This window comes from Theropithecus gelada, chromosome 2 (genome assembly GCF_003255815.1).
Source record: "Theropithecus gelada isolate Dixy chromosome 2, Tgel_1.0, whole genome shotgun sequence".
Lineage (NCBI taxonomy): Eukaryota > Metazoa > Chordata > Mammalia > Primates > Cercopithecidae > Theropithecus > Theropithecus gelada.
This window is the reverse complement of record NC_037669.1, coordinates 179,129,173-179,147,783: the sequence shown is the minus strand read 5'-3', so window position 1 is coordinate 179,147,783 and position 18,611 is coordinate 179,129,173. Positions and strand designations below refer to the sequence as shown.

At 42.9% G+C, this 18,611-nt stretch overlaps 1 protein-coding gene across 4 annotated transcripts in view; it reads left to right on the top strand.

Annotated features, from left to right (window-relative positions):
- Positions 1-4,055: 4,055 nt before the first annotated feature.
- Positions 4,056-18,611, top strand: part of DYNC1LI1 (dynein cytoplasmic 1 light intermediate chain 1) — a 49,268-nt gene continuing 34,712 nt past the window's right edge. For 3 of the 4 annotated variants that reach the window (XM_025376678.1, XM_025376675.1, XM_025376674.1), the window contains exons 1-2: positions 4,056-4,347; positions 4,553-4,626. In XM_025376678.1, the coding sequence (XP_025232463.1) occupies positions 4,202-4,347; positions 4,553-4,626 (220 nt within the window). In that variant the 5' untranslated portion in view covers positions 4,056-4,201. The remainder of the gene's footprint in view (positions 4,348-4,552; positions 4,627-18,611) is intronic. The other variant, XM_025376677.1, reaches the window with a different exon arrangement.

The following is an 18,611-nucleotide window of genomic DNA, read 5'->3' as shown; positions in this document are numbered from 1 at the left end:
GGTGCCTGTAGTCCCAGCTACTCGGGAGACTGAGGCAGGAGAATGGCGTCAACCCGGGAGGCGGAGCTTGCAGTGAGCTGAGATCTGGCCACTGCACGCCAGCCTGGGCGACAGAGCGAGACTCCGTCTCAAAAAAAAAAAAAAAAAGAGTATGGATTATTCTTTCAATACTTAGAAGGAGGGAAGAGTAGGAAAGTGCAAATAATGGAAGGGGGATAGATGTGTTAGTGGGAATCTGTGGAAGTTGCAAAGGATTCCAATAAGGAGAAAAAAAAAACACAACAAAGATTCAGAAATCAGAACGGCTTTGGATTTCTCAATGGCAGCACTGGAATCTAGCAGACAAAGGGGCCAAGGCTTTAAAAACCTAAGGGAAGATAGCTTGTAACCCAAGAATTCTACACTTAGCCAAACTATTATTAAGTGAGGATAGATTAAATGCATTTTCAAACACAGGAGGTGTGCTAGATACCTTGTTTGCCCCTTGAGATCCTTCTCTATTCCTACTTTGTGCTCAGGGAGGTAGACCTGCATGGGTTGCTTCACTTGGGTCCCTTGCCCTCAGGCTCCTGGGTGAGTTTGGTCAAAGTGTGACACTGGTAGGAGATAGGGGGCAGAAAGAAAGAGATGGATACTGTGTTCCTTTACTGAAGACTATAGATCTTGGTGGGCAACCCTTTCCTATAAGCTGCATCTGTCTCTGGATTCTAGTAAACACTCCTTCCTCTATCCCTTTCAGGCCTAAGGCTTCCTGGTATTGCTAGTCCTCTCTCTTCAACTGTTCACACCTTTGTAAACAGTCCCTCCATTAAGCTTTCCTCTAGCACCCCCTTAAGAATGCCATTTTTCCTCTGGTTGACCTTGACTGGATACACAGGTATCCAAAGACTTACCAGTGAGCCTTTTTATCATAAAACTATTGGAGGAAGTTCTACACTAAAACAAAAAGAAGACACGAGATTGAGGCAAAGGGAATCTCCTGAACAATGGTGAAAGATAACAGGATGACAGCTGTGTATTCAGTTTCAGAATAACCAACTCAGATTGGAGCAGGCCAGAAGGTTCTTAAAGGTGTCTTTAAGAAGGTAAAAGTGTTAAAATATCTAACAAGGAGTTTTACACAGCTGGGACAGGAATTTGAAACTGAATTAAAGACATGGAAATCTAAGCAAATGAAAAAGAAGATGGTTGGCCCGGTGCAGTAGCTCTCGCCTGTAATCCCAGCACTTTGGGAGGCAGAGGCGGGTGGATCACCTGAGGTCAGGAGTTTCAGACTAGCCTGACCAACAAGGTGAAACTCCGTTTCTACTAAAAATACAAAAATTAGCCAGGCGTGTTGGCAGGCACCTGTAGTCCCAGCTACTCGGGAGGCTAAGACAGGAGAATTGCTTGAACCCAGGAGGCGGAGGTTGCATTGAGCCAAGATCGTGCCACTGCACTCCAGCCTAGGCGACAGAGCAAGACTCTGTCTCAAAAGAAAAAAAAAAAAAAAGAAAAAAAAGAAAAACAAGATGGTTATTAATTTTAGATCTAAGAAAACATTGGGCAATAAAGAAAAAGCAATCATAGTATAGAAAACAGGTCAATCATCAAACAGCATTTATGCAACAAAAATTCCAAGGGACTGTTGAATTATTTCCTTTTATAGACTTCCTCATAATATATAGCTTCCCTATTTTTGTAATGTAAAGCTTTTCACAGAAGGTATTTACCAGAACAGCACCTAAAATTACCAGGACATTTATTTTAACATGATTTGACCTAGGTCATTTTACAGACTAGAGAGTAAAAAATCTCAGTTTATCTATAAACTTCTGATCTGTGTGACCTGGGGTAGGTTACTTAATTTCGCTGACCCTTACAAAGTATGAGGATTGCAAATATAACACACAGAGTGCCTGGCACATAGGAGGCATTCATAAATGACCACTTTTGTCAGCCACCTTAATGGAAGAATGCTGGTTAGGGATATTATAAAACCACAAGGAATACAACTTTGACCTCAGTTTAGGTGGGGAATTGAGCATCTGGAAGTCATGAGGTGTTAGAAGCCTGACATTATTATAAAAGTAAACACTTCTCAGACTAAGCAAATATGATATGGAACTGACAACAAAATTGAGGGGAAAATGCTCTGAGGAAAAAGATGACTGAAAGAATAAAGTAGACTAAACTGGCTTTCAGAGGGGCCAAGAGCAGTATACAGCTCTCCTTTAGAACAGTGACACAAAGACTCAGCTTCTCCTGGTGGTGTAGGACTACTGGGGAGGGTTCTGGTTCCTTTCCTAAGTATACAAACAACAAAATCAAAAGTTTTATTTTATTTATTTATTTATTTAGTGACAGGGTCTTGCTCTGTCACCCAGGCTGGACTGCAGTGGCATGATCGCAGTTCACTGCAGCCTTGATCTCCTGGACTCAGGTGATCCCCCCACCTCAGCCTCCCAAGTAGCTGGGACTTGGCTAATTTTTTGTATTTTTTTGTAGAGCTGGGGTTTCGCCATGTTGCCCAGGCTGATCTCGAACTCCTGGGCTTAAGCAATCTGCCCGCCTTGGCCTCCCAAAGTGCTCACATTACGGGTGACAGATAAAGAATTTTAGCTCCAAGAGTTCTTTAGGCCCATCACTTCTAGAGGTTGGTCAGATATTAATGGTTTGAAAGGTAAAGAAAGTCATTGATAACAATTAACATGTGGTGAGCGCTTAAGATTTGCCAGTTATTCTAAGCCATTTTACATGAATCATCCCGTTTAATCTTCACAACAATTCTAGGTCCTTTTATCCTCATTTGACAGATAAGGAAACCACTCACGGAGGTTAAGTAAATTGCCTAAGGTTACACAGCCAGTAAACTCAAAGAGCTAGACCTGGACTCAGATTTGCCAGCCTCCAAAGGCTTCCAGACTTCTAACTGTAACGCTAATATACAACAAATAGTCTTTAGTTGTGGATTTTCTCACTAGCATAACAGCATTGATCAGGTCATATTTTAGCAAGTGATTTTCAAATATGAAATGATAGAGATAACGTACAAAGGTCAGGCAATTTTAAGCAAATGCTCTTACAGGTGTGTACTAGGATAGAGCCTTAAAACCATTGACTCCTTCTAAACATGGAGTTCAGACATTCGAATACATTTACCTAGTAAAGTTCTAATAGAAAAAGAGTTATTTTAGGGCTAGTATAAGGCCATCCATGTATTCCCAGTGTCAACTGTGCTCGACGTAGTAAGTGTGGAATTAATGTCTAGTGAACGGTTAGATGACCCGCGTAGTGGGTCTTTTCAAATCTCACATGGAGGATCTTATACAAAAACATCAAGAACATTAAAGCAAGCCCTGACAATAATTTTTTAAAAATAATAGTCTAGGCGCCTGTAGTCCCAACTACTCGGGAGGCTGAGGCAGGAGAATGGCGTGAACCCAGGAGGCGGAGCTTGCAGTGAGCTGAGATCCGGCCACTGCACTCCAGCCTGGGCGGCAGAGCGAGACTCCGTCTCAAAAAAAAAAAAAAAAAAAAAAAAATAGTCTATTTCCAGGGTAAACAATTACTTTGTCACGCCGCTGCTTAGGGGTGGGAGAACCTGCTTCTGATGTGGGTCCAGGTTGAGGAACACTTCGCCACTTGAGAATGCAAGTAAAGTCCAGAAATCCAGGACCACAGCAATACTCCAGCCCAGGGTTGCAGGGCAGCCTCTTTACCAGCCGGGCAACCCATTTCTATCTAGGCGCCCGCGAAGCGCCGGTGTGGGCGGGGGACCGCTCCCAGCCTGAACAGTGGGTGGGCCCGCAATGACAATGCAGGAATTCCGCGCCTGCTGCAGGGTTTGGGGATCTGTCGGAAGGGTGGGAGGGAGCACTTTTTACCTGACACACCCAACCCCCCTGCTGCAGTCCAGGGCCGCGGATGAACGGAAGGCAAGCGGTTCAATACTGTCAGATCAGTGGACTTGAGCTGCAGCAGAGCGGCCCACCCCGCCGCCCGCACACGCTCAGCCCCTCCGAGCAGGCCAGGCAGCAACGCACGCGCAGTCTGTTCTCGCTCGCTCCATCAGTCCCGGCCCGGGGCCCCGCCCCCGCAGGCCCCGCCCCGCTCCCGTGCGCTGAACGCCCCATATCCGGGTTCCCGCCGCCTCCACCGCCGCCGCCTCAGCCGCCTCGCATATTTAGTCTTGCCGGGAGTGGTGTGATTCCCGACCAAGATGGCGGCAGTGGGCAGAGTCGGCTCCTTCGGTTCTTCTCCGCCGGGATTATCTGCGACTTACACAGGCGGCCCCTTGGGCAACGAGATAGCGTCGGGCAACGGTGGCGCCGCGGCAGGCGACGACGAGGACGGGCAGAACCTTTGGTAACGACTCCACCCCTCCCTCAGCCCCCGCTGGTTCCCCGGGCCTTGCGCGGACGCCTTGGGATCCCGTGCCCGCTGGAGCTCGGCGCCGGGCCCGGCCACTGCGTTCCCGGCAGCCCCATCCCCGGCGCGCCAAGGCCGGGTCCGTCCCTCCCGCGCTGCGGCTCCGGCCTCCGGCCTCACCGTACGCCTTGCTTCCCGTTAGGTCCTGCATCCTCAGCGAGGTCTCCACCCGCTCGCGCTCCAAGCTCCCTGCGGGGAAGAACGTGCTACTGCTGGGTAAGAGTTCCCTGCCTCGCCCCGCCCCGCCTGGCCCCCAGCGGCCCGGGGTACCTGGTCCGCCGGCTAGCTAGCTGGCTCTCTTTGTGCGGACAGCCGGCCCAGCCCCGCCCCGCCGCCTGACCTGTCGCGGAAGGCTGGGCAAGAAGGGGAACCCGAGACCCTCGACCCAGGACCTACGGGGACCCGCCCTCCCTCAGGTTCCTCCTCCTCCCCGGGATATGGGGGTGGCCCTGACAGCCTCCCCTGGGAAGGACAGAATTCGATCGCTCATCTGAGGGATTCTGGTGGCCTAGGGTTTATCTAGAAATTGACAGTTTTTCTTTCATCACAAAAATTGGTAGCAGGAGACTCTTTGCAAGAGCTCCGGCGCAAATGGCTTGCCATTAATATTTAATAGCTGACTCTTTGTATAATTGACAGAAGCTACAACTAAGACCTGGCGATAAATGTTCTTGATCCAGTGTTCTCTGGTACAATGTGCTTGTGTTGCAGCTACCTTAACTGTCACATGTAATTCTGAAATCTGTAAAATACAGTAGAACACACCTTTCTAGTTAAGTCTCTTCAGCCAAATGGATGTAATAGGGAGAAATGGTCCAGTGTCAGTTCTCCTGATTGTTCTGTATCTCCTCGGCTCTCTGCAAGTTGTGTATTCTGTTTCTTTAGTGACTCTGGGGGTGGGGATAGAGGACTGAGGGAGAATAGTTCGCAGGTTCGCATTTTTGCAGGCTCAGGTCCTGAATCATTTATAGGAGAAATTTCTCTCTATAGTTCTTTACATGCAAGATAACTGAAGTTTGGCTTATACGATGATTAAATTTAAAAACTTTGGTGTTTGATATCGGCCCAATACCGGAGGTTCTTTTTTTTTTTTTTTTTTTTAATGTCCATCTAAAAACAGGAAAGGAAACAAAGAAGTCAAATGCTACTTGATAGGCTGCATGGTTAAATATGAATGTTTACACAGAAAAAATTACTTTTTTAATAGACTTCTGCCAAGCAAGAATATATGATTATTGATATTCTTTAAAGCTGCATGGAGCTAGTTGAAAAATTAGTTTTTACTCTTGTTTTTAATGTGATTGAAAGCACCTACTGCAGATTAGCCTGGATTGAGTCACTGTCCTATCACATATGAGCCCTAAGATCTTAAGCAAGTTGCTTGACATCTATAAACCTCAGTTTCTTCATTTTTAAAATGGTTGTTATGAAAATAAAAATACCCGCCTCTAGGGTTGTGGGAGGATCAAATGAGTTAATGTTTGTATAGTGATAATATTTGCAAGTGATATATTTATCTTAAACTGAATTAGAAAATATTTGTGCTCAGAACTTTTTAAAAAATTGAATTAGTGCCTTCCTAAGTGATATTAATAGGGCAAAAATAAATTAGGCTCCAAAAGCAAAAAATTGTAGAATATATTTTTAATTTACTAATTTAAACAAATTACCACTCATTACTAAGCTAAAATGGATTTAAGATCATATGACCTCATTGAAATCGATTCTATTTTAATTACTTTAAGTAAGACTTATTTGGAAACACTGCCATGGTAAAGGTAAGATTCAGTAGTTTTATTCTTATTTTATACATTTCCTCCAGTTATTTCTGCATATTAGATATTGCATAGATTATTCTGTTTGTGGTAAAACAAAAGTGGCAGTTTTGTTCATTTTTTGGTATACCGAATTTGCACTGAGGTTGTGCCATGGTTTTTTTTTTAAAACCCCCCTTTGACACTGGGTCTGTGCATGGGACTGAGTGTTCTTAGAGGTCCCAGCCTCCTTCACGCCACCATACAAGAATAGATTAAATTTCCTTTTTTATGAACTTAATAGTTCATAAAGTTCCCTCTAGTATCAGGTAATGTGAGCTTGAAACTTAATATTTTTCTTTCAGTACTGTTGGGATTTTCATCAGAGTCCTTTTCAGCTTTGGAAGAAGCTAATAACTGATTTGTATACTGGTTACAAAAATAGAGTTAACTTCTAAGATACCCCTGAAAATTTCTTTCAGACATTTTACTGTCACATATGGCAGTATTCACTCTGTGCTGATGGAGGAAAGAAATATACAAATAGGGATTGTGGTTTTCTTTGTTATGAGTTTGAAGGTGCTAGGCAGGAGGATGCTTGGCCCTAATATATCTTTCATGAATGCAAGTGGTCTCTGGAGTCTCTTATTTTAAAAAACAAATCTAAAGCCAGGCACAGTGACCCAGCCTGTAATCCTAGCACTTTGGGAGGCTGAGGGGTGGATTGCTTGAGCTCACGAGTTGGAGACCAGCCTGGGTAATAATGTTGAAACCCCATCTCTACACAAAATTAAAAAATTGGCCTGGCATGGCAGCTCCTGCCTGTGCAGGAGGCACTTTGGGAGGCCGAGGTGGGTGGATCACCTGAAGTTAGGATTCCAGACGAGCCTGGCTAACATGTTTAAACCCCATCTCTACTACAAATACAAAAATTAGCTGGACGTGGTGGCATACACGTTACTCGGAGGCTGAGGCAGGAGGATTGCTTGAGTCCAGGAGGCAGAGGTTGCAGTGAGCCAAGATCGTGCCATTGCACACCAGCCTGGGTGACAGAGGAAGACTCTGTCTCAAAAAAAAAAAAAGTTGGGTATTATGGTGCATGCCTGTAGTCTCAGCTACTCAGGGAGGCTAAGGTGGAGGGACAACTTGAGCCCCAGAGGCAGAGGTTGCAGTGAGCTGAGATCGCACCATTGCACTCCAGCCTGGGCAACAGAGTGAGACCGTGTCTCAAAAAATAATACTAATAAATAAAGTAAAACAAATCTGAGCCTTTTGCAAGGCTTTACATTTCAGAAACAACCTAGAATAGGAACAATGGTATAGACCTAAGTACTCCCCTCACAACACACACAAATGGCAGTTTAGCTTTCCACATGCTCTCTTCTCCTACTACCTGATGGGAGAAAAGGGACATGACTAGTAATGTGTATATGTGTAAGAGCCATTCTCAAAGGATTTTAATACAAATCTCATTTCACCTCCTCTCTCCTCCCAGATCAGGGCACTAATTTATAGATGGGTAATGAATTGTAGAGACCTGTTGAGTGGATTTTCCAAGGTCACACAACATAAGGGCCCTGTTCTGTGACTCTGGCATGGATTTCTGACTTGATAGAAGTTCCCACAAGGGAGAGAGTGCCAGGTACGAAACTCTTTCTACTCAAAGCCTGTCTTTGAGCAAACGTACTGGTAATTATTTTAAAGGAAAATCCACATATTTATTGGATTCTGGGATGCAGCTGTCGCCATGGCACTTGTGTTTAAGTAATTATTTAATCTGCCTAGGCCTGACTTCTAATGAAATCCAGAAAGTCTATGATATTAACTTTTCTTTCTTGAAAGGTTTTGAGAATGGATTTCAGTAAGATTTGTTTTTAATAAAGGTAGGACTTCTTGCGCATGTATTTTAAGTAGATTCTAACTTCTAAATTGTCCTTTTTAAGAACTACATTTTCTTTTTTACCTTTTATATTTAATTACTTTTAATACAATTGATTATATTTTTTGTTTGTTTGTTTGTTTTGAGATGGAGTTATCCTGGCTGGAGTGCAATGGCATGATTTCGGCTTACTGCAACCTCCGCCTCCTAGGTTCAAGCAATTCTCCTGCCTCAGCCTCCTGCATAACTGGGATTACAGGCATGTGCCACCACACCAAGCTAATTTTGTATTTTTAGTAGAGACAGTTTCTCCATGTTGGTCAGGCTGGCCTCCAACTCCCGACCTCAGGTGATTTGCCTGCCTTAGCCTCCCAAAGTGCTGGGATTATAGGCGTGAGCCACCTTGCCGGGCATATTTGTATTTTAATAGCTGCCTTTAAAGGCAGTTTCTCCATATTGATTACTTTCCCATGTTTTGATAAGAAAACTCCCTAAGGAAAATAATAATTAATAATACCTAAGATAGAGCACTTATAGGTACTAGTCATGTAAGGATTGTTTATGTACTCTGTCCCCTTAAAGATCAGGAAACAGACACAGAATTTGTGTTTTGTTTTTGAGGCAGGGTCTTACTTTGTCACTCAGGCTGGAGCATAGTGGTATAATCTCGGCTCACTGCAACCTCTGCCTCCTGGGCTCAAACCATCCCCCTGCCTGAGCCTCCTAAGTAGCTGGGACTACAGGTGCATGTCAGCACTCCTAGCTAATTTTTGTACTTTTTGGAGAGATGAGGTCTCACTGTGTTGCCCAGGCTGGTCTTGAACTCTGGGCTCAAGCAGTTCTCCTCTCACCTCAGCCTCCCAAAGTGTTGGGATTACTGGGGTGAGCTACCACACCCTGCCAGACACAGAAATGTTAAGTAAATTGTCCTAGGGTTACATAGCCAGGAGGCAAAATCAGTATTCAAAATTTTGCAGCCTGAGGCCGACCCTGTGGGTCCTGCTTGTAATCCCAACACTTTGAGAGGCTCAGGGGGTGGATCACCTGAGGTCAGGAGTTTGAGACCAACCTGGCCAATAATATGGTGAAATCCCATCTCTACTAAAAATACAAAAATTAGCTGGACATAGTGGTGGGCTCCTGTAGTCCCAGCTACTCAGGAGACTGAGGCAGGAGAATCGCTTGAACTGGGGAGGCAAAGGTTGCAGTGAGCCGAGATCGCACCATTGCACTCCAGCCTGGGTGACAAGAGTGAAACTGTCTCAAAAAAAAAAAAAAAAAATGTGCAGCCTGGCTCCCAGAGCTAGTACTCTTAATCTATACAATCTCCCTAAAGGAAAAGAGCTTCCCTTGTAAGTAAGCGATGCTTAGCAGTTTTTAAGGAATTTTATCTGATTCTTCTGGGTGTGTATCTTTTAGTGCAAACAATATCACTTACTTAGATTAATTGAATTCATTGTCAACAAAGATAACATATGTAACCCTGGTCCCAAGCACAGTGCCTGGTTTTTAGATAGGACTTCAGTATAACTTTTTGATTTGCGGTGTGAATTAATGAAAACTAGCTGGTCCTTTGTCAAGTCATATAAGCCTCATCTTTCTCATCTGTAAATTAGACTGTTTGAATTTAGTGATCTCCAAAGCCTTGTTTGATCTGACATTTTATAAATTTTCTTGTTTTAATCTTGTGAGTTATTGAATATTTTTAAAGAAATGTTTTAAGACACATTGAAATTGGGTTTTAATTAATTAATATAGATGTGGGCCATTTAATTCCCCCCAGGAAAGAAATGTAAAGTCGCTATATTGTTCCCTGAAGGTATTAGTCCGCGGTAATATGCAGCAGAAAAGTCCCACAAAATGCTGAACATCATCAGTAAGTACATGTGAAAGTCTTTTTTTCCCCCCTTCAGGAATAAAACTCTATTATGCTTGAGCTATTGTAGGAAACCTTAAGATATACACGTGGAATTCAGAGATCTGTGCAGAGAAGTAACTTGTAACTGGCAAGGGAGTGTATGGTTTTCTATGTGAGGACTGATGATAAAAATAATGAGAGTGTTCAGTCTAAAACTATTGATTTGTGGAGGAGCTGGGATTAAAGATCATCAAGGTTCCATGAGTTATGCTGTTTTCTGGCATGACTGGTTATGGGAATATGATGCAAGGAATAGACTGTTACCATATATATGATATTGAATTTTTTCAAAGAATTAACGTGAAATTATTTGTTACATGTTTATTATATGTTACGGCTACTAAAAATACACCAAATATAAAGTGTTTTGAGAGTAAGATGGCATATTGGCATCTTATAATAGGGTCAGCAAACTTTTCTGTCAAGGGCCAGATTGCAAATAGTTTAGGCTTTGTAAGTCATATGGTCTCTGTTGCAACAACTCAGTTCTGCTCTTGTAGTTCCAAAACAGCCATGGATAATATGTAAATGAATGGATACAGCCTTGTTTCAATAAAACTTTATTTACAAAAACAGGCAGCAGGCCAGTTTTGGCCTGTGGCCTGAAGTTTGTGAACCTCTGTGTTAGTTTGTTTACTTATTTAGAGACGCGGTCTCGCCTTGTCACCTAGGCTGTAGTACACTGGCACAATCATAACTTATTGCAGTCTCAAACTCCTGGGCTCAAGTGATCTTCCTGCCTCAGCCTCTTGAGTAACTGGGAATGCAGGCATGTATTCCCACCATGTTGGCTAATTTTAAAAATTGTTTATATTTTTCTAGAGACAGGGATTTACTATGTTGCCCAGGCTGGTCCCGAACTCCTGGGCTAAAGTGATCCTCCCACCTGTCTCCTGAATCACTGGGATTATAGGTATGACGCACAGCCCTTGGCTGTGTTAGGTGATTATTGGCGTCAGTTTTATCAGTAAGCACAGATGCCAGTTAATAGAGATTTCTGGTTAATGGGATATGGTGTGTGGCACATAATAGGTGCCTAATGAATATGTGTTGAACAAATGATGAACAGTCTTTACTTAAAGTATCATTGTTATTCCAGTTAGGTATAGTTTGAGCACAGGTTTAAGAATTGTTAAGAGGACTTCATATAATATTTCCTCCAGTGCTACTGTCAAAAGCAGAAAACAGAACTGGCGAATCACAGATATAGGCTGGTAGAGCAGTAATTCAGCTGGTGTGAAATCCACGTGAGAGAGAATGTCAGCAAAAGCACTTAGAAAATATAAAACAGAAAGGAGTCTTGAAATAGGAAAAGAGAAGTCCAAAATTTAGTGTCGGACCCTGTCACTAATAAGTAAGTGGCCGGGCGTGGTGGCTCAGGCCTCTAATTCTAGCACTTTGAGAGGCCAAGACAGGCAGATTACTTGAGGTCATGAGTTCGACACCAGCCTGGCCAACATGGTGAAACCCCGTTTCTACTAAAAATAGAAAAATTAGCCAGGTGTGGTTGTGGGCGCCTGTAATCCCAGCCACTCGAGAGGCGGAGACAGGGAGAATTGCTTGAACTCAGGAGATGGAGGTTGCAGTGAGCCGAGATCATGCCATTGCGCTCCAGCCTGGGTGACAGAGCAAGAATCCATCTCAAAAAAAAAAAAAAGTAAGTGACCATGGACTAACATTTTTGGGCCTTATTTGCTTTATGTGTAAAATCAAGACAGTGGCTATTAGAAAGACTCCCCAGATTATCATTTTATTCTTTTTTTCACCAAACATTTATTGGAGACATGTCACATATAAAATGCTTTACTGAATCATCTGGGGTAAACAGAATGACTGAGACTCAGCTCCTGCCCTCCAGGAGCTTATAAACTCCCGTGGGGAAGAGACTCAAAGTAGTAAAAATCAAGTATGCCAGTATGAAATGATTGCTAAATAGGTCACAAAATATTTTGTGGAAAAGGTGGTATTTTTTTATTTTCTGGTTTTTTATCTCACCTGACCAAAAGTCTTCCCCGCCCCCCCCCCCCGTGGTATGCTTCCTTATTTATTTTATTTTTTTATTATACTTTAAGTTCTAGGTACATGTGCACAATGTGCAGGTTTGTTACATATATACTTGTGCCATGTTGGTGTGCTGCACCCATCAACTCGTCATTTACATCAGGTATAACTCCCAATGCCATCCCTCACCCTCCCCCCCATAATAGGCCCCGGTATGTGATGTTCCCCTTCCAGAGTCCAAGTGATCTCATTGTTCAATTCCCACCTATGAGTGAGAACATGCAGTGTTTGGTTTTCTGTTCTTGCGATAGTTTGCTGAGAATGATGGTTTCCAGCTTCATGTCCCTACAAAGCACACGAACTCATCCTTTTTTATGGCTGCATAGTATTCCATGGTGTATATGTGCCACATTTTCTTAATCCAGTCTGTCACTGATGGACATTTGGGTTGATTCCAAGTCTTTGCTATTGTGAATAGTGCCGCAATAAACATACGTGTGTGTGTGTCTTTATAGCAGCATGATTTATAATCCTTTGGGTATATACCCAGTAATAGGATGGCTGGGTCATACGGTATTTCTAGTTCTAGATCCTTGAGGAATCGCCATACTGTTTTCCACAATGGTTGAACCAGTTTACAATCCCACCAACAGTGTAAAAGTGTTCCTATTTCTCCACATCCTCTCCAGCACCTGTTGTTTCCTTACTTTTTAATGATTGCCATTCTAACTGGTGTGAGATGGGATCTCATTGTGGTTTTGATTTGCATTTCTCTGATGGCCAGTGATGATGAGCATTTGGAAAAGGTGGTATCTGAGTACAATTTTGCTAAGTAGGGTGGAGAGGAGAACAACCTGTGAAAAGGGCCTAAAACCCAGAGAAGAGGGCCGAGGCAGTTTAGGTATGGTGGAAGGAGCCCTGACAAAAGCCACAAGATCTTTGAGTCAGCCTCCCTATCCTTTGAAGCGGTGGAGTTGTGGACAAATTAGAACCCCTTGACCTGTAAACTGAGATTATTTCATACATTATTTCATACATCATGGGATTAAAAGAACCAAAAGAAATTATATCTAAAACACTTTCCTCTCAGAATTGGAAATCACTATTTTAAATGATGAAAGTAATGCATGTTTCTTGCCAGAGAAAGAAAAAAAAAGAAAAAGGTAAGAAGATAAAGTGAAAATAGCCATGCTCAGTGGCTCCTGCCTGCAATCTCAGCGCTTTGGGAGGCCAAGGTTGGGGCATGGCTTGAGACCAGCCTAGGTAGTACAGCAGAACTCTGCCTCTACAAAAAAAATTTTAAAAATAACTGGTGTGGTGGCACATGTCTTTTGTCCCAGCTACTTGGGAGGCTGAGGCAGAAGGTTCATTTGAGCCCAGGAGTCCAAGGTTGTAGTGAGCTGTGATCACACCACTGCACTCCAGCCTGGGTGACAGAGTGGGACCGTGTCCCAAAAGAAAGAAAGAACATGAAAATACATGATCCTACCACTTAGAGGTAAGTGTTCATTTTTTCTTATTTATTTATTTTTTATTTTTTAGAGAGAAAGTTTTGCTCTGTTCCCCAGGCTGGAGCGCGATGATAGTGTAATAACAGCTTACTGCAGCCTCCAATTCCTGGGCTCAAGTGATTTTCCTGCCTTAGCCTCCTGAGTAGCTGGTACTACATGACACCATACCTGGCTATTTTTTGGAACGATGGAGTCTCACTATGTTGCCCAGCCTGGTCTCAAACTCCTGTGCTCAAATGAGCCTCTGTTCTTGGCCTCAAAGTGCTAGGGTTATAGGTATGAGCATCTATTAACATACCAGGTCGTGTTCATTTTCTCTATGTGAATATTTTTTTCTGAAAAATAAACTCATGATTTATATTATATTACTCTTTTGCAGTCAGATTTTTTTTAACTTCATGTACCATGGTTCACTTCATGTAACATGAGTTTTTTTCATGTGAATAGATAACGGCTTTATGTTTCTTATTGACTGAATAGTATATATAGCTATACCATAATTATAATGGATTGGTATTATAATGGACAGATTATTATTGTTATACCTCGTTTTCCACTTGCCCAGTATTTTCTTTGGTTGGGATAAGTTCCCAGAAGTGGAATTGTTAGGTCTTCTAAATCTTTCTGCATAAGTATTGTCAGTCTTCTAGGAAAATTGTACTATTTTACTATTTTACTTTTTTTTTTTTTTTTTTGAGACAAAGTCTTGCTCTGTCGCCCAGGCTGGAGTGCAGTGGTGCTATCTCAGCTCACTGCAGCCTCCGCCTCCTGGGTTCAAGCAGTTCTCCTGCCTCAGCCTCCCGAGTAGCTGGGACTACTGGCGTGTGCCACCATGCCGGGCTAATATTTTGCATTTTTTAGTAGAGACGGGGTTTCGCCGTGTTAACCATGATGGCCTCAATCTCCTGACCTTGTGATCCGCCTACCTCGGCCTCCCAAAGTGCTGGGGTTACAGGTATGAGCCACCGTGCCCGGCCACATTTTTACCATCAGTATGTGATCTCGGCTCACTGCAACCCCTGTCTCCCGGGTTCAAGCGATTCTCCTGCCTCAGCCTCCGGAGCAGCTGGGACTACAGGCATGCCACCACGCTTGGCTAATTTTTGTATTTTTAGTGGAGATGTGGTTTCACATTGTTGGCCAGGCTGGTCTTGAGCTCCTGACCTCAGTTGATCCACCTGCTTCGGCCTCTGTAAGTGCTGGGATTATAGGTGTGAGCCACCACTCCTCTCCTTGAGCTGGAATTCAAAATTGGGTTTGTCTTTTTGCTCTACAGGCACCCCTTGACATGTTGGAGGGATGTAGTCATAAATAGGCATGCATAAATGTTTATTTACAGTCACTTTGTCTGTGTCCTGCATTTGGTTAATAGTCTCTCCCTACTCTTAGCTACCAATGTGAGGGAGGATGATGCCCTCTAGGAGATGGGGAGCACACCAAAAGTCCCTCACCTTACCTGAGTCCTCCAGATAAACTGTGGAAGGCCATGCAGAAGATGTATGCCACAAGTAGTTCAGTGAAGACCCCTCATGACTCTTCTCACCAGAGCTTTCAGATAAAATAGGATAATTTATGTCATATAAGGACAAATCAAAAATGTCAGCTTTACAATGTTGATATCTCAATTGGATAAGGAAGGGATATAGCAGATTAGAATTCCCTGTCTCCTCATGATCATGATGCTGGGGACCATGTCAAATAGTGGCATGCATACTTGGGAAGTGTTCAAGGTAGCTATTATCATTAATGTATTATGTGTTCTTAATTGTTTTGCTTTGACTACCCATTTTTCACAATTCCTGTTTTTATTGTTATATATATTGTTATATATTTTATTGTTATATATATTGCTGATATAAGATACAAAGGAGTTGGGCCGGGCATGGTGGCACATGCCTATAATCTCAGCATTTTGGGAGGCCAGGGTGGACAGATCACTTGAACTCAGGACTTTGAGACCAGCCTGGGCAGCATGGTGAAATCCTGCTCTACAAAAAAATACAAAAATCAACCAGGCATGGTGGATGCACCTGTAGTCTCAGCTACTCAGGAGGCTGAGGTGGGAGGATCACCTGAGCCTAGGAGATCGAGGCTGCAGTGAACTGAGATCTTGCCACTGCACTCCAGCCTGGGCAACAAAGTTGCCCTGTCTCTCTCTCACACACACACACACACACACACACACAGAAACTATATATACATACGCACACACACAAACATATGTATATACACGTATATATACACACATATATGTATACACACATACACATATATACACACATATATACACACATACACATATATAATACACATATATACACATATATATTAATTTTATTTCTAGCATATTACTGATCAAGAAGTAATGGATGAATCTGGGCACAGTACCTGTAGTGCAAGTTACTCGGGAAATTCAGGTGGGAGGATTGCTGAAGCCTAGAAGCTCAAGACTAGCCTGGGCAACATAGCGAGACCCTGTCTTTAAAAAAAAGAAGTAGTAATGGATGATAATAGTAAAGCATTTTAAATCCATCACTATAGAGATGGTCTGATCTTACTCTCCTCCGTTTAGAAGTTGGGGAACAAATGGAATTATCTGACCAGGTTTGCACAATCAATAATGACAGTGTTGCAGTTAGAAGTCACATTTCTAAGTTTTCACAGTTCTAATCTGTTAATTGTTATTATTTTTTGAGACGGAGTTTCGCTCTTGTTGCCCAGGCTCAAGTGCAGTGGCACAATCTTGGCTCACCGCAGCCTCTGCCTCCGCAATCTCGGCTCACTGCAGCCTCTGCCTCCTGGGTTCAAGCGATTCTGCTGCCTCAGCCCTCCTAAGTAGCTGGGATTACAGGCATGCACCACCACGCCCGGCTAATTTTGTATTTTTAGTAGAGACAGGGTTTCTCCATGTTGGTCAGGCTGAACTCAAACTCCCAACCTCAGGTGATCAGCCCACCTAGGCCTCCCAAAGTGCTGGGATTACAGGCATGAGCCACCGTACCCAGCCCCCTGTTAATTGTTATTATAAAGTTGATGGAGATTAAGTTCTATTGTTGAGTTAGAGATCTGTCAGGGGGATAAAACAGTATAACCCTGTACTGTTTTGGTGACCATGTATGGAATTTGAGGAGATTTTTTTTTGTTTTTTACGTTTTTAAAGAGATGGAGGAATAAAACAAAAATGTGTAACAGAGACCTATGTGGCCTGAGAAGCTTAAAATATTTGCTGTCTAGTGCTTTACAGAAAATGTTTTCTAGCACCTGCATGTAGACATGAAAATAGCTTTATTATAATAATATTGCTTTTATGAAATTGTTGTTGTTGTTGTTTGAGACAGGGTCTTGGCTCTGTTGCCCAGGCTGGAGAGCAGTGGTGCAATCACAGCTCACTACAGCCTCAGCCTCCTGGGCTCAGGTGATCCTCCCACCTCAGCCTCCTGAGTAACTGGGGCTATAGGTGTGTGCCACCATGCCCACCTAATCTTTGTATTTTTTTGTAGAGATGGGGTTTTGCCATGTTGCTCAGGCTGTAATGAAATGATTTGTTTTTTTAAATATGCCCTCTTTAAGAAAATCTAGTATATAAACTTGGAAATTTAGATAAAATCTTCAGAAAATAATTTTAGCATCATCACCTAAAGGGTTTTTTATGGAAGGGCTTTCATCCAGTCTTTGAACAGGGACTCTACTTGTGTAATTGTATGTTTACATGTCATTAACTATTTGGCTGGCAGTCTTGAAACTGATGTGTCTGTTTCACTGCCAGCTGAAGGCCAAGGAAGTGAAGATAAGTAGCTGGATTATTTCAAGCATTGTTTGAAACCCCTTTTCTATACTTGCCACTTTAAAGGTGTAGAATAATGGTGTAGAATAAGGTAAATTTTTTTTGTTTTATTTTACTGGAGCTATTAGGTGTGTTGTGTTTTCCAAACAATAACTTATAATTTGGTGACTTAATTTTTTAAATTGCTTGTCATTAAGCATTTTTAAATTTTTATTATTTATTTTATTTTTATTTATTTATTTTTTTGAGACAGAGTCTCGCTCTCATTGCCCAGGCTGGAGTGCAGTGGCACAATCTCGACTCACTGCAACCTCTGCCTCCTGATTCAAGCGATTCTCCTGCCTCAGCCTCCCAGGTAGCTGGGATTACAAAGTGCCCACTACCATGCCCAGCTAATTTTTTTTTTTTTTTGTATTTTTTTTTTTTTTTTGAGACAGAGTCTTGCTCTGTTGCCCAGGCTGGAGTGCAGTGGCCGGATCTCAGCTCACTGCAAGCTCTGCCTCCCGGGTTTACGCCATTCTCCTGCCTTAGCCTCCCGAGTAGCTAGGACTACAGGCGCCCGCCACCTCACCTGGCTAGTTTTTTTTTGTATTTTTTTAGTAGAGACAGGGTTTCACCGGGTTAGCCAGGATGGTCTCGATCTCCTGACCTCATGATCCGCCTGTCTCGGCCTCCCAAAGTGCTTAGATTACAGGCTTGAGCCACCGCGCCCGGCCTTTTTTTTGTATTTTTAATAGAGCTAGGGTTTCGCCATGTTGGCCAGGCTGGTCTCAAACTTCTGACCTCAGGGGATCCACCCGCCTCGGCCTCCCAGTGTGTTGGAATTACAGGCCTAAGCCACCGTGCCCAGCCAAGCATGATTTTTAAACATATCAGTGTCAAAGGGCAGGCATCCTGAACTTTAAAATGTTTTATCCTTCTAATTGTATAGGTGAATAAAGAGAAGAGGGTTCATGATGGAGGTTTTAGTATCTTCAGACATTGTGCAGCTTGGTTGTGGCAAGGCAGCTAAGGACTAACCCTCGGTCCAATGGCTAGAAAAAGTTTTCCTAAGTTTAGTGAAGGAGGAATGTATTATGAGCTTACAATATTAATTGATCTGTTATTGATGAGAGGTGGCCATTTGAGTTTTATATATATGACTAATGAATGATTTTAATAGATTGTGATAAATGGCCAGGAAAAGCGTATTTATGAAGTATATTATGAAAATAGAGACTGTGGTTGGAATCAAGAAATAGGAAAGTTTGGGCCAGATGCCCTGGCTCATGACTGTAATCATAACATTTTGGGAGATTGAAGTGGGAGGATTACTTGAGTTCAAGACCAGCCTGGTTAACATAGGGAGACCCCA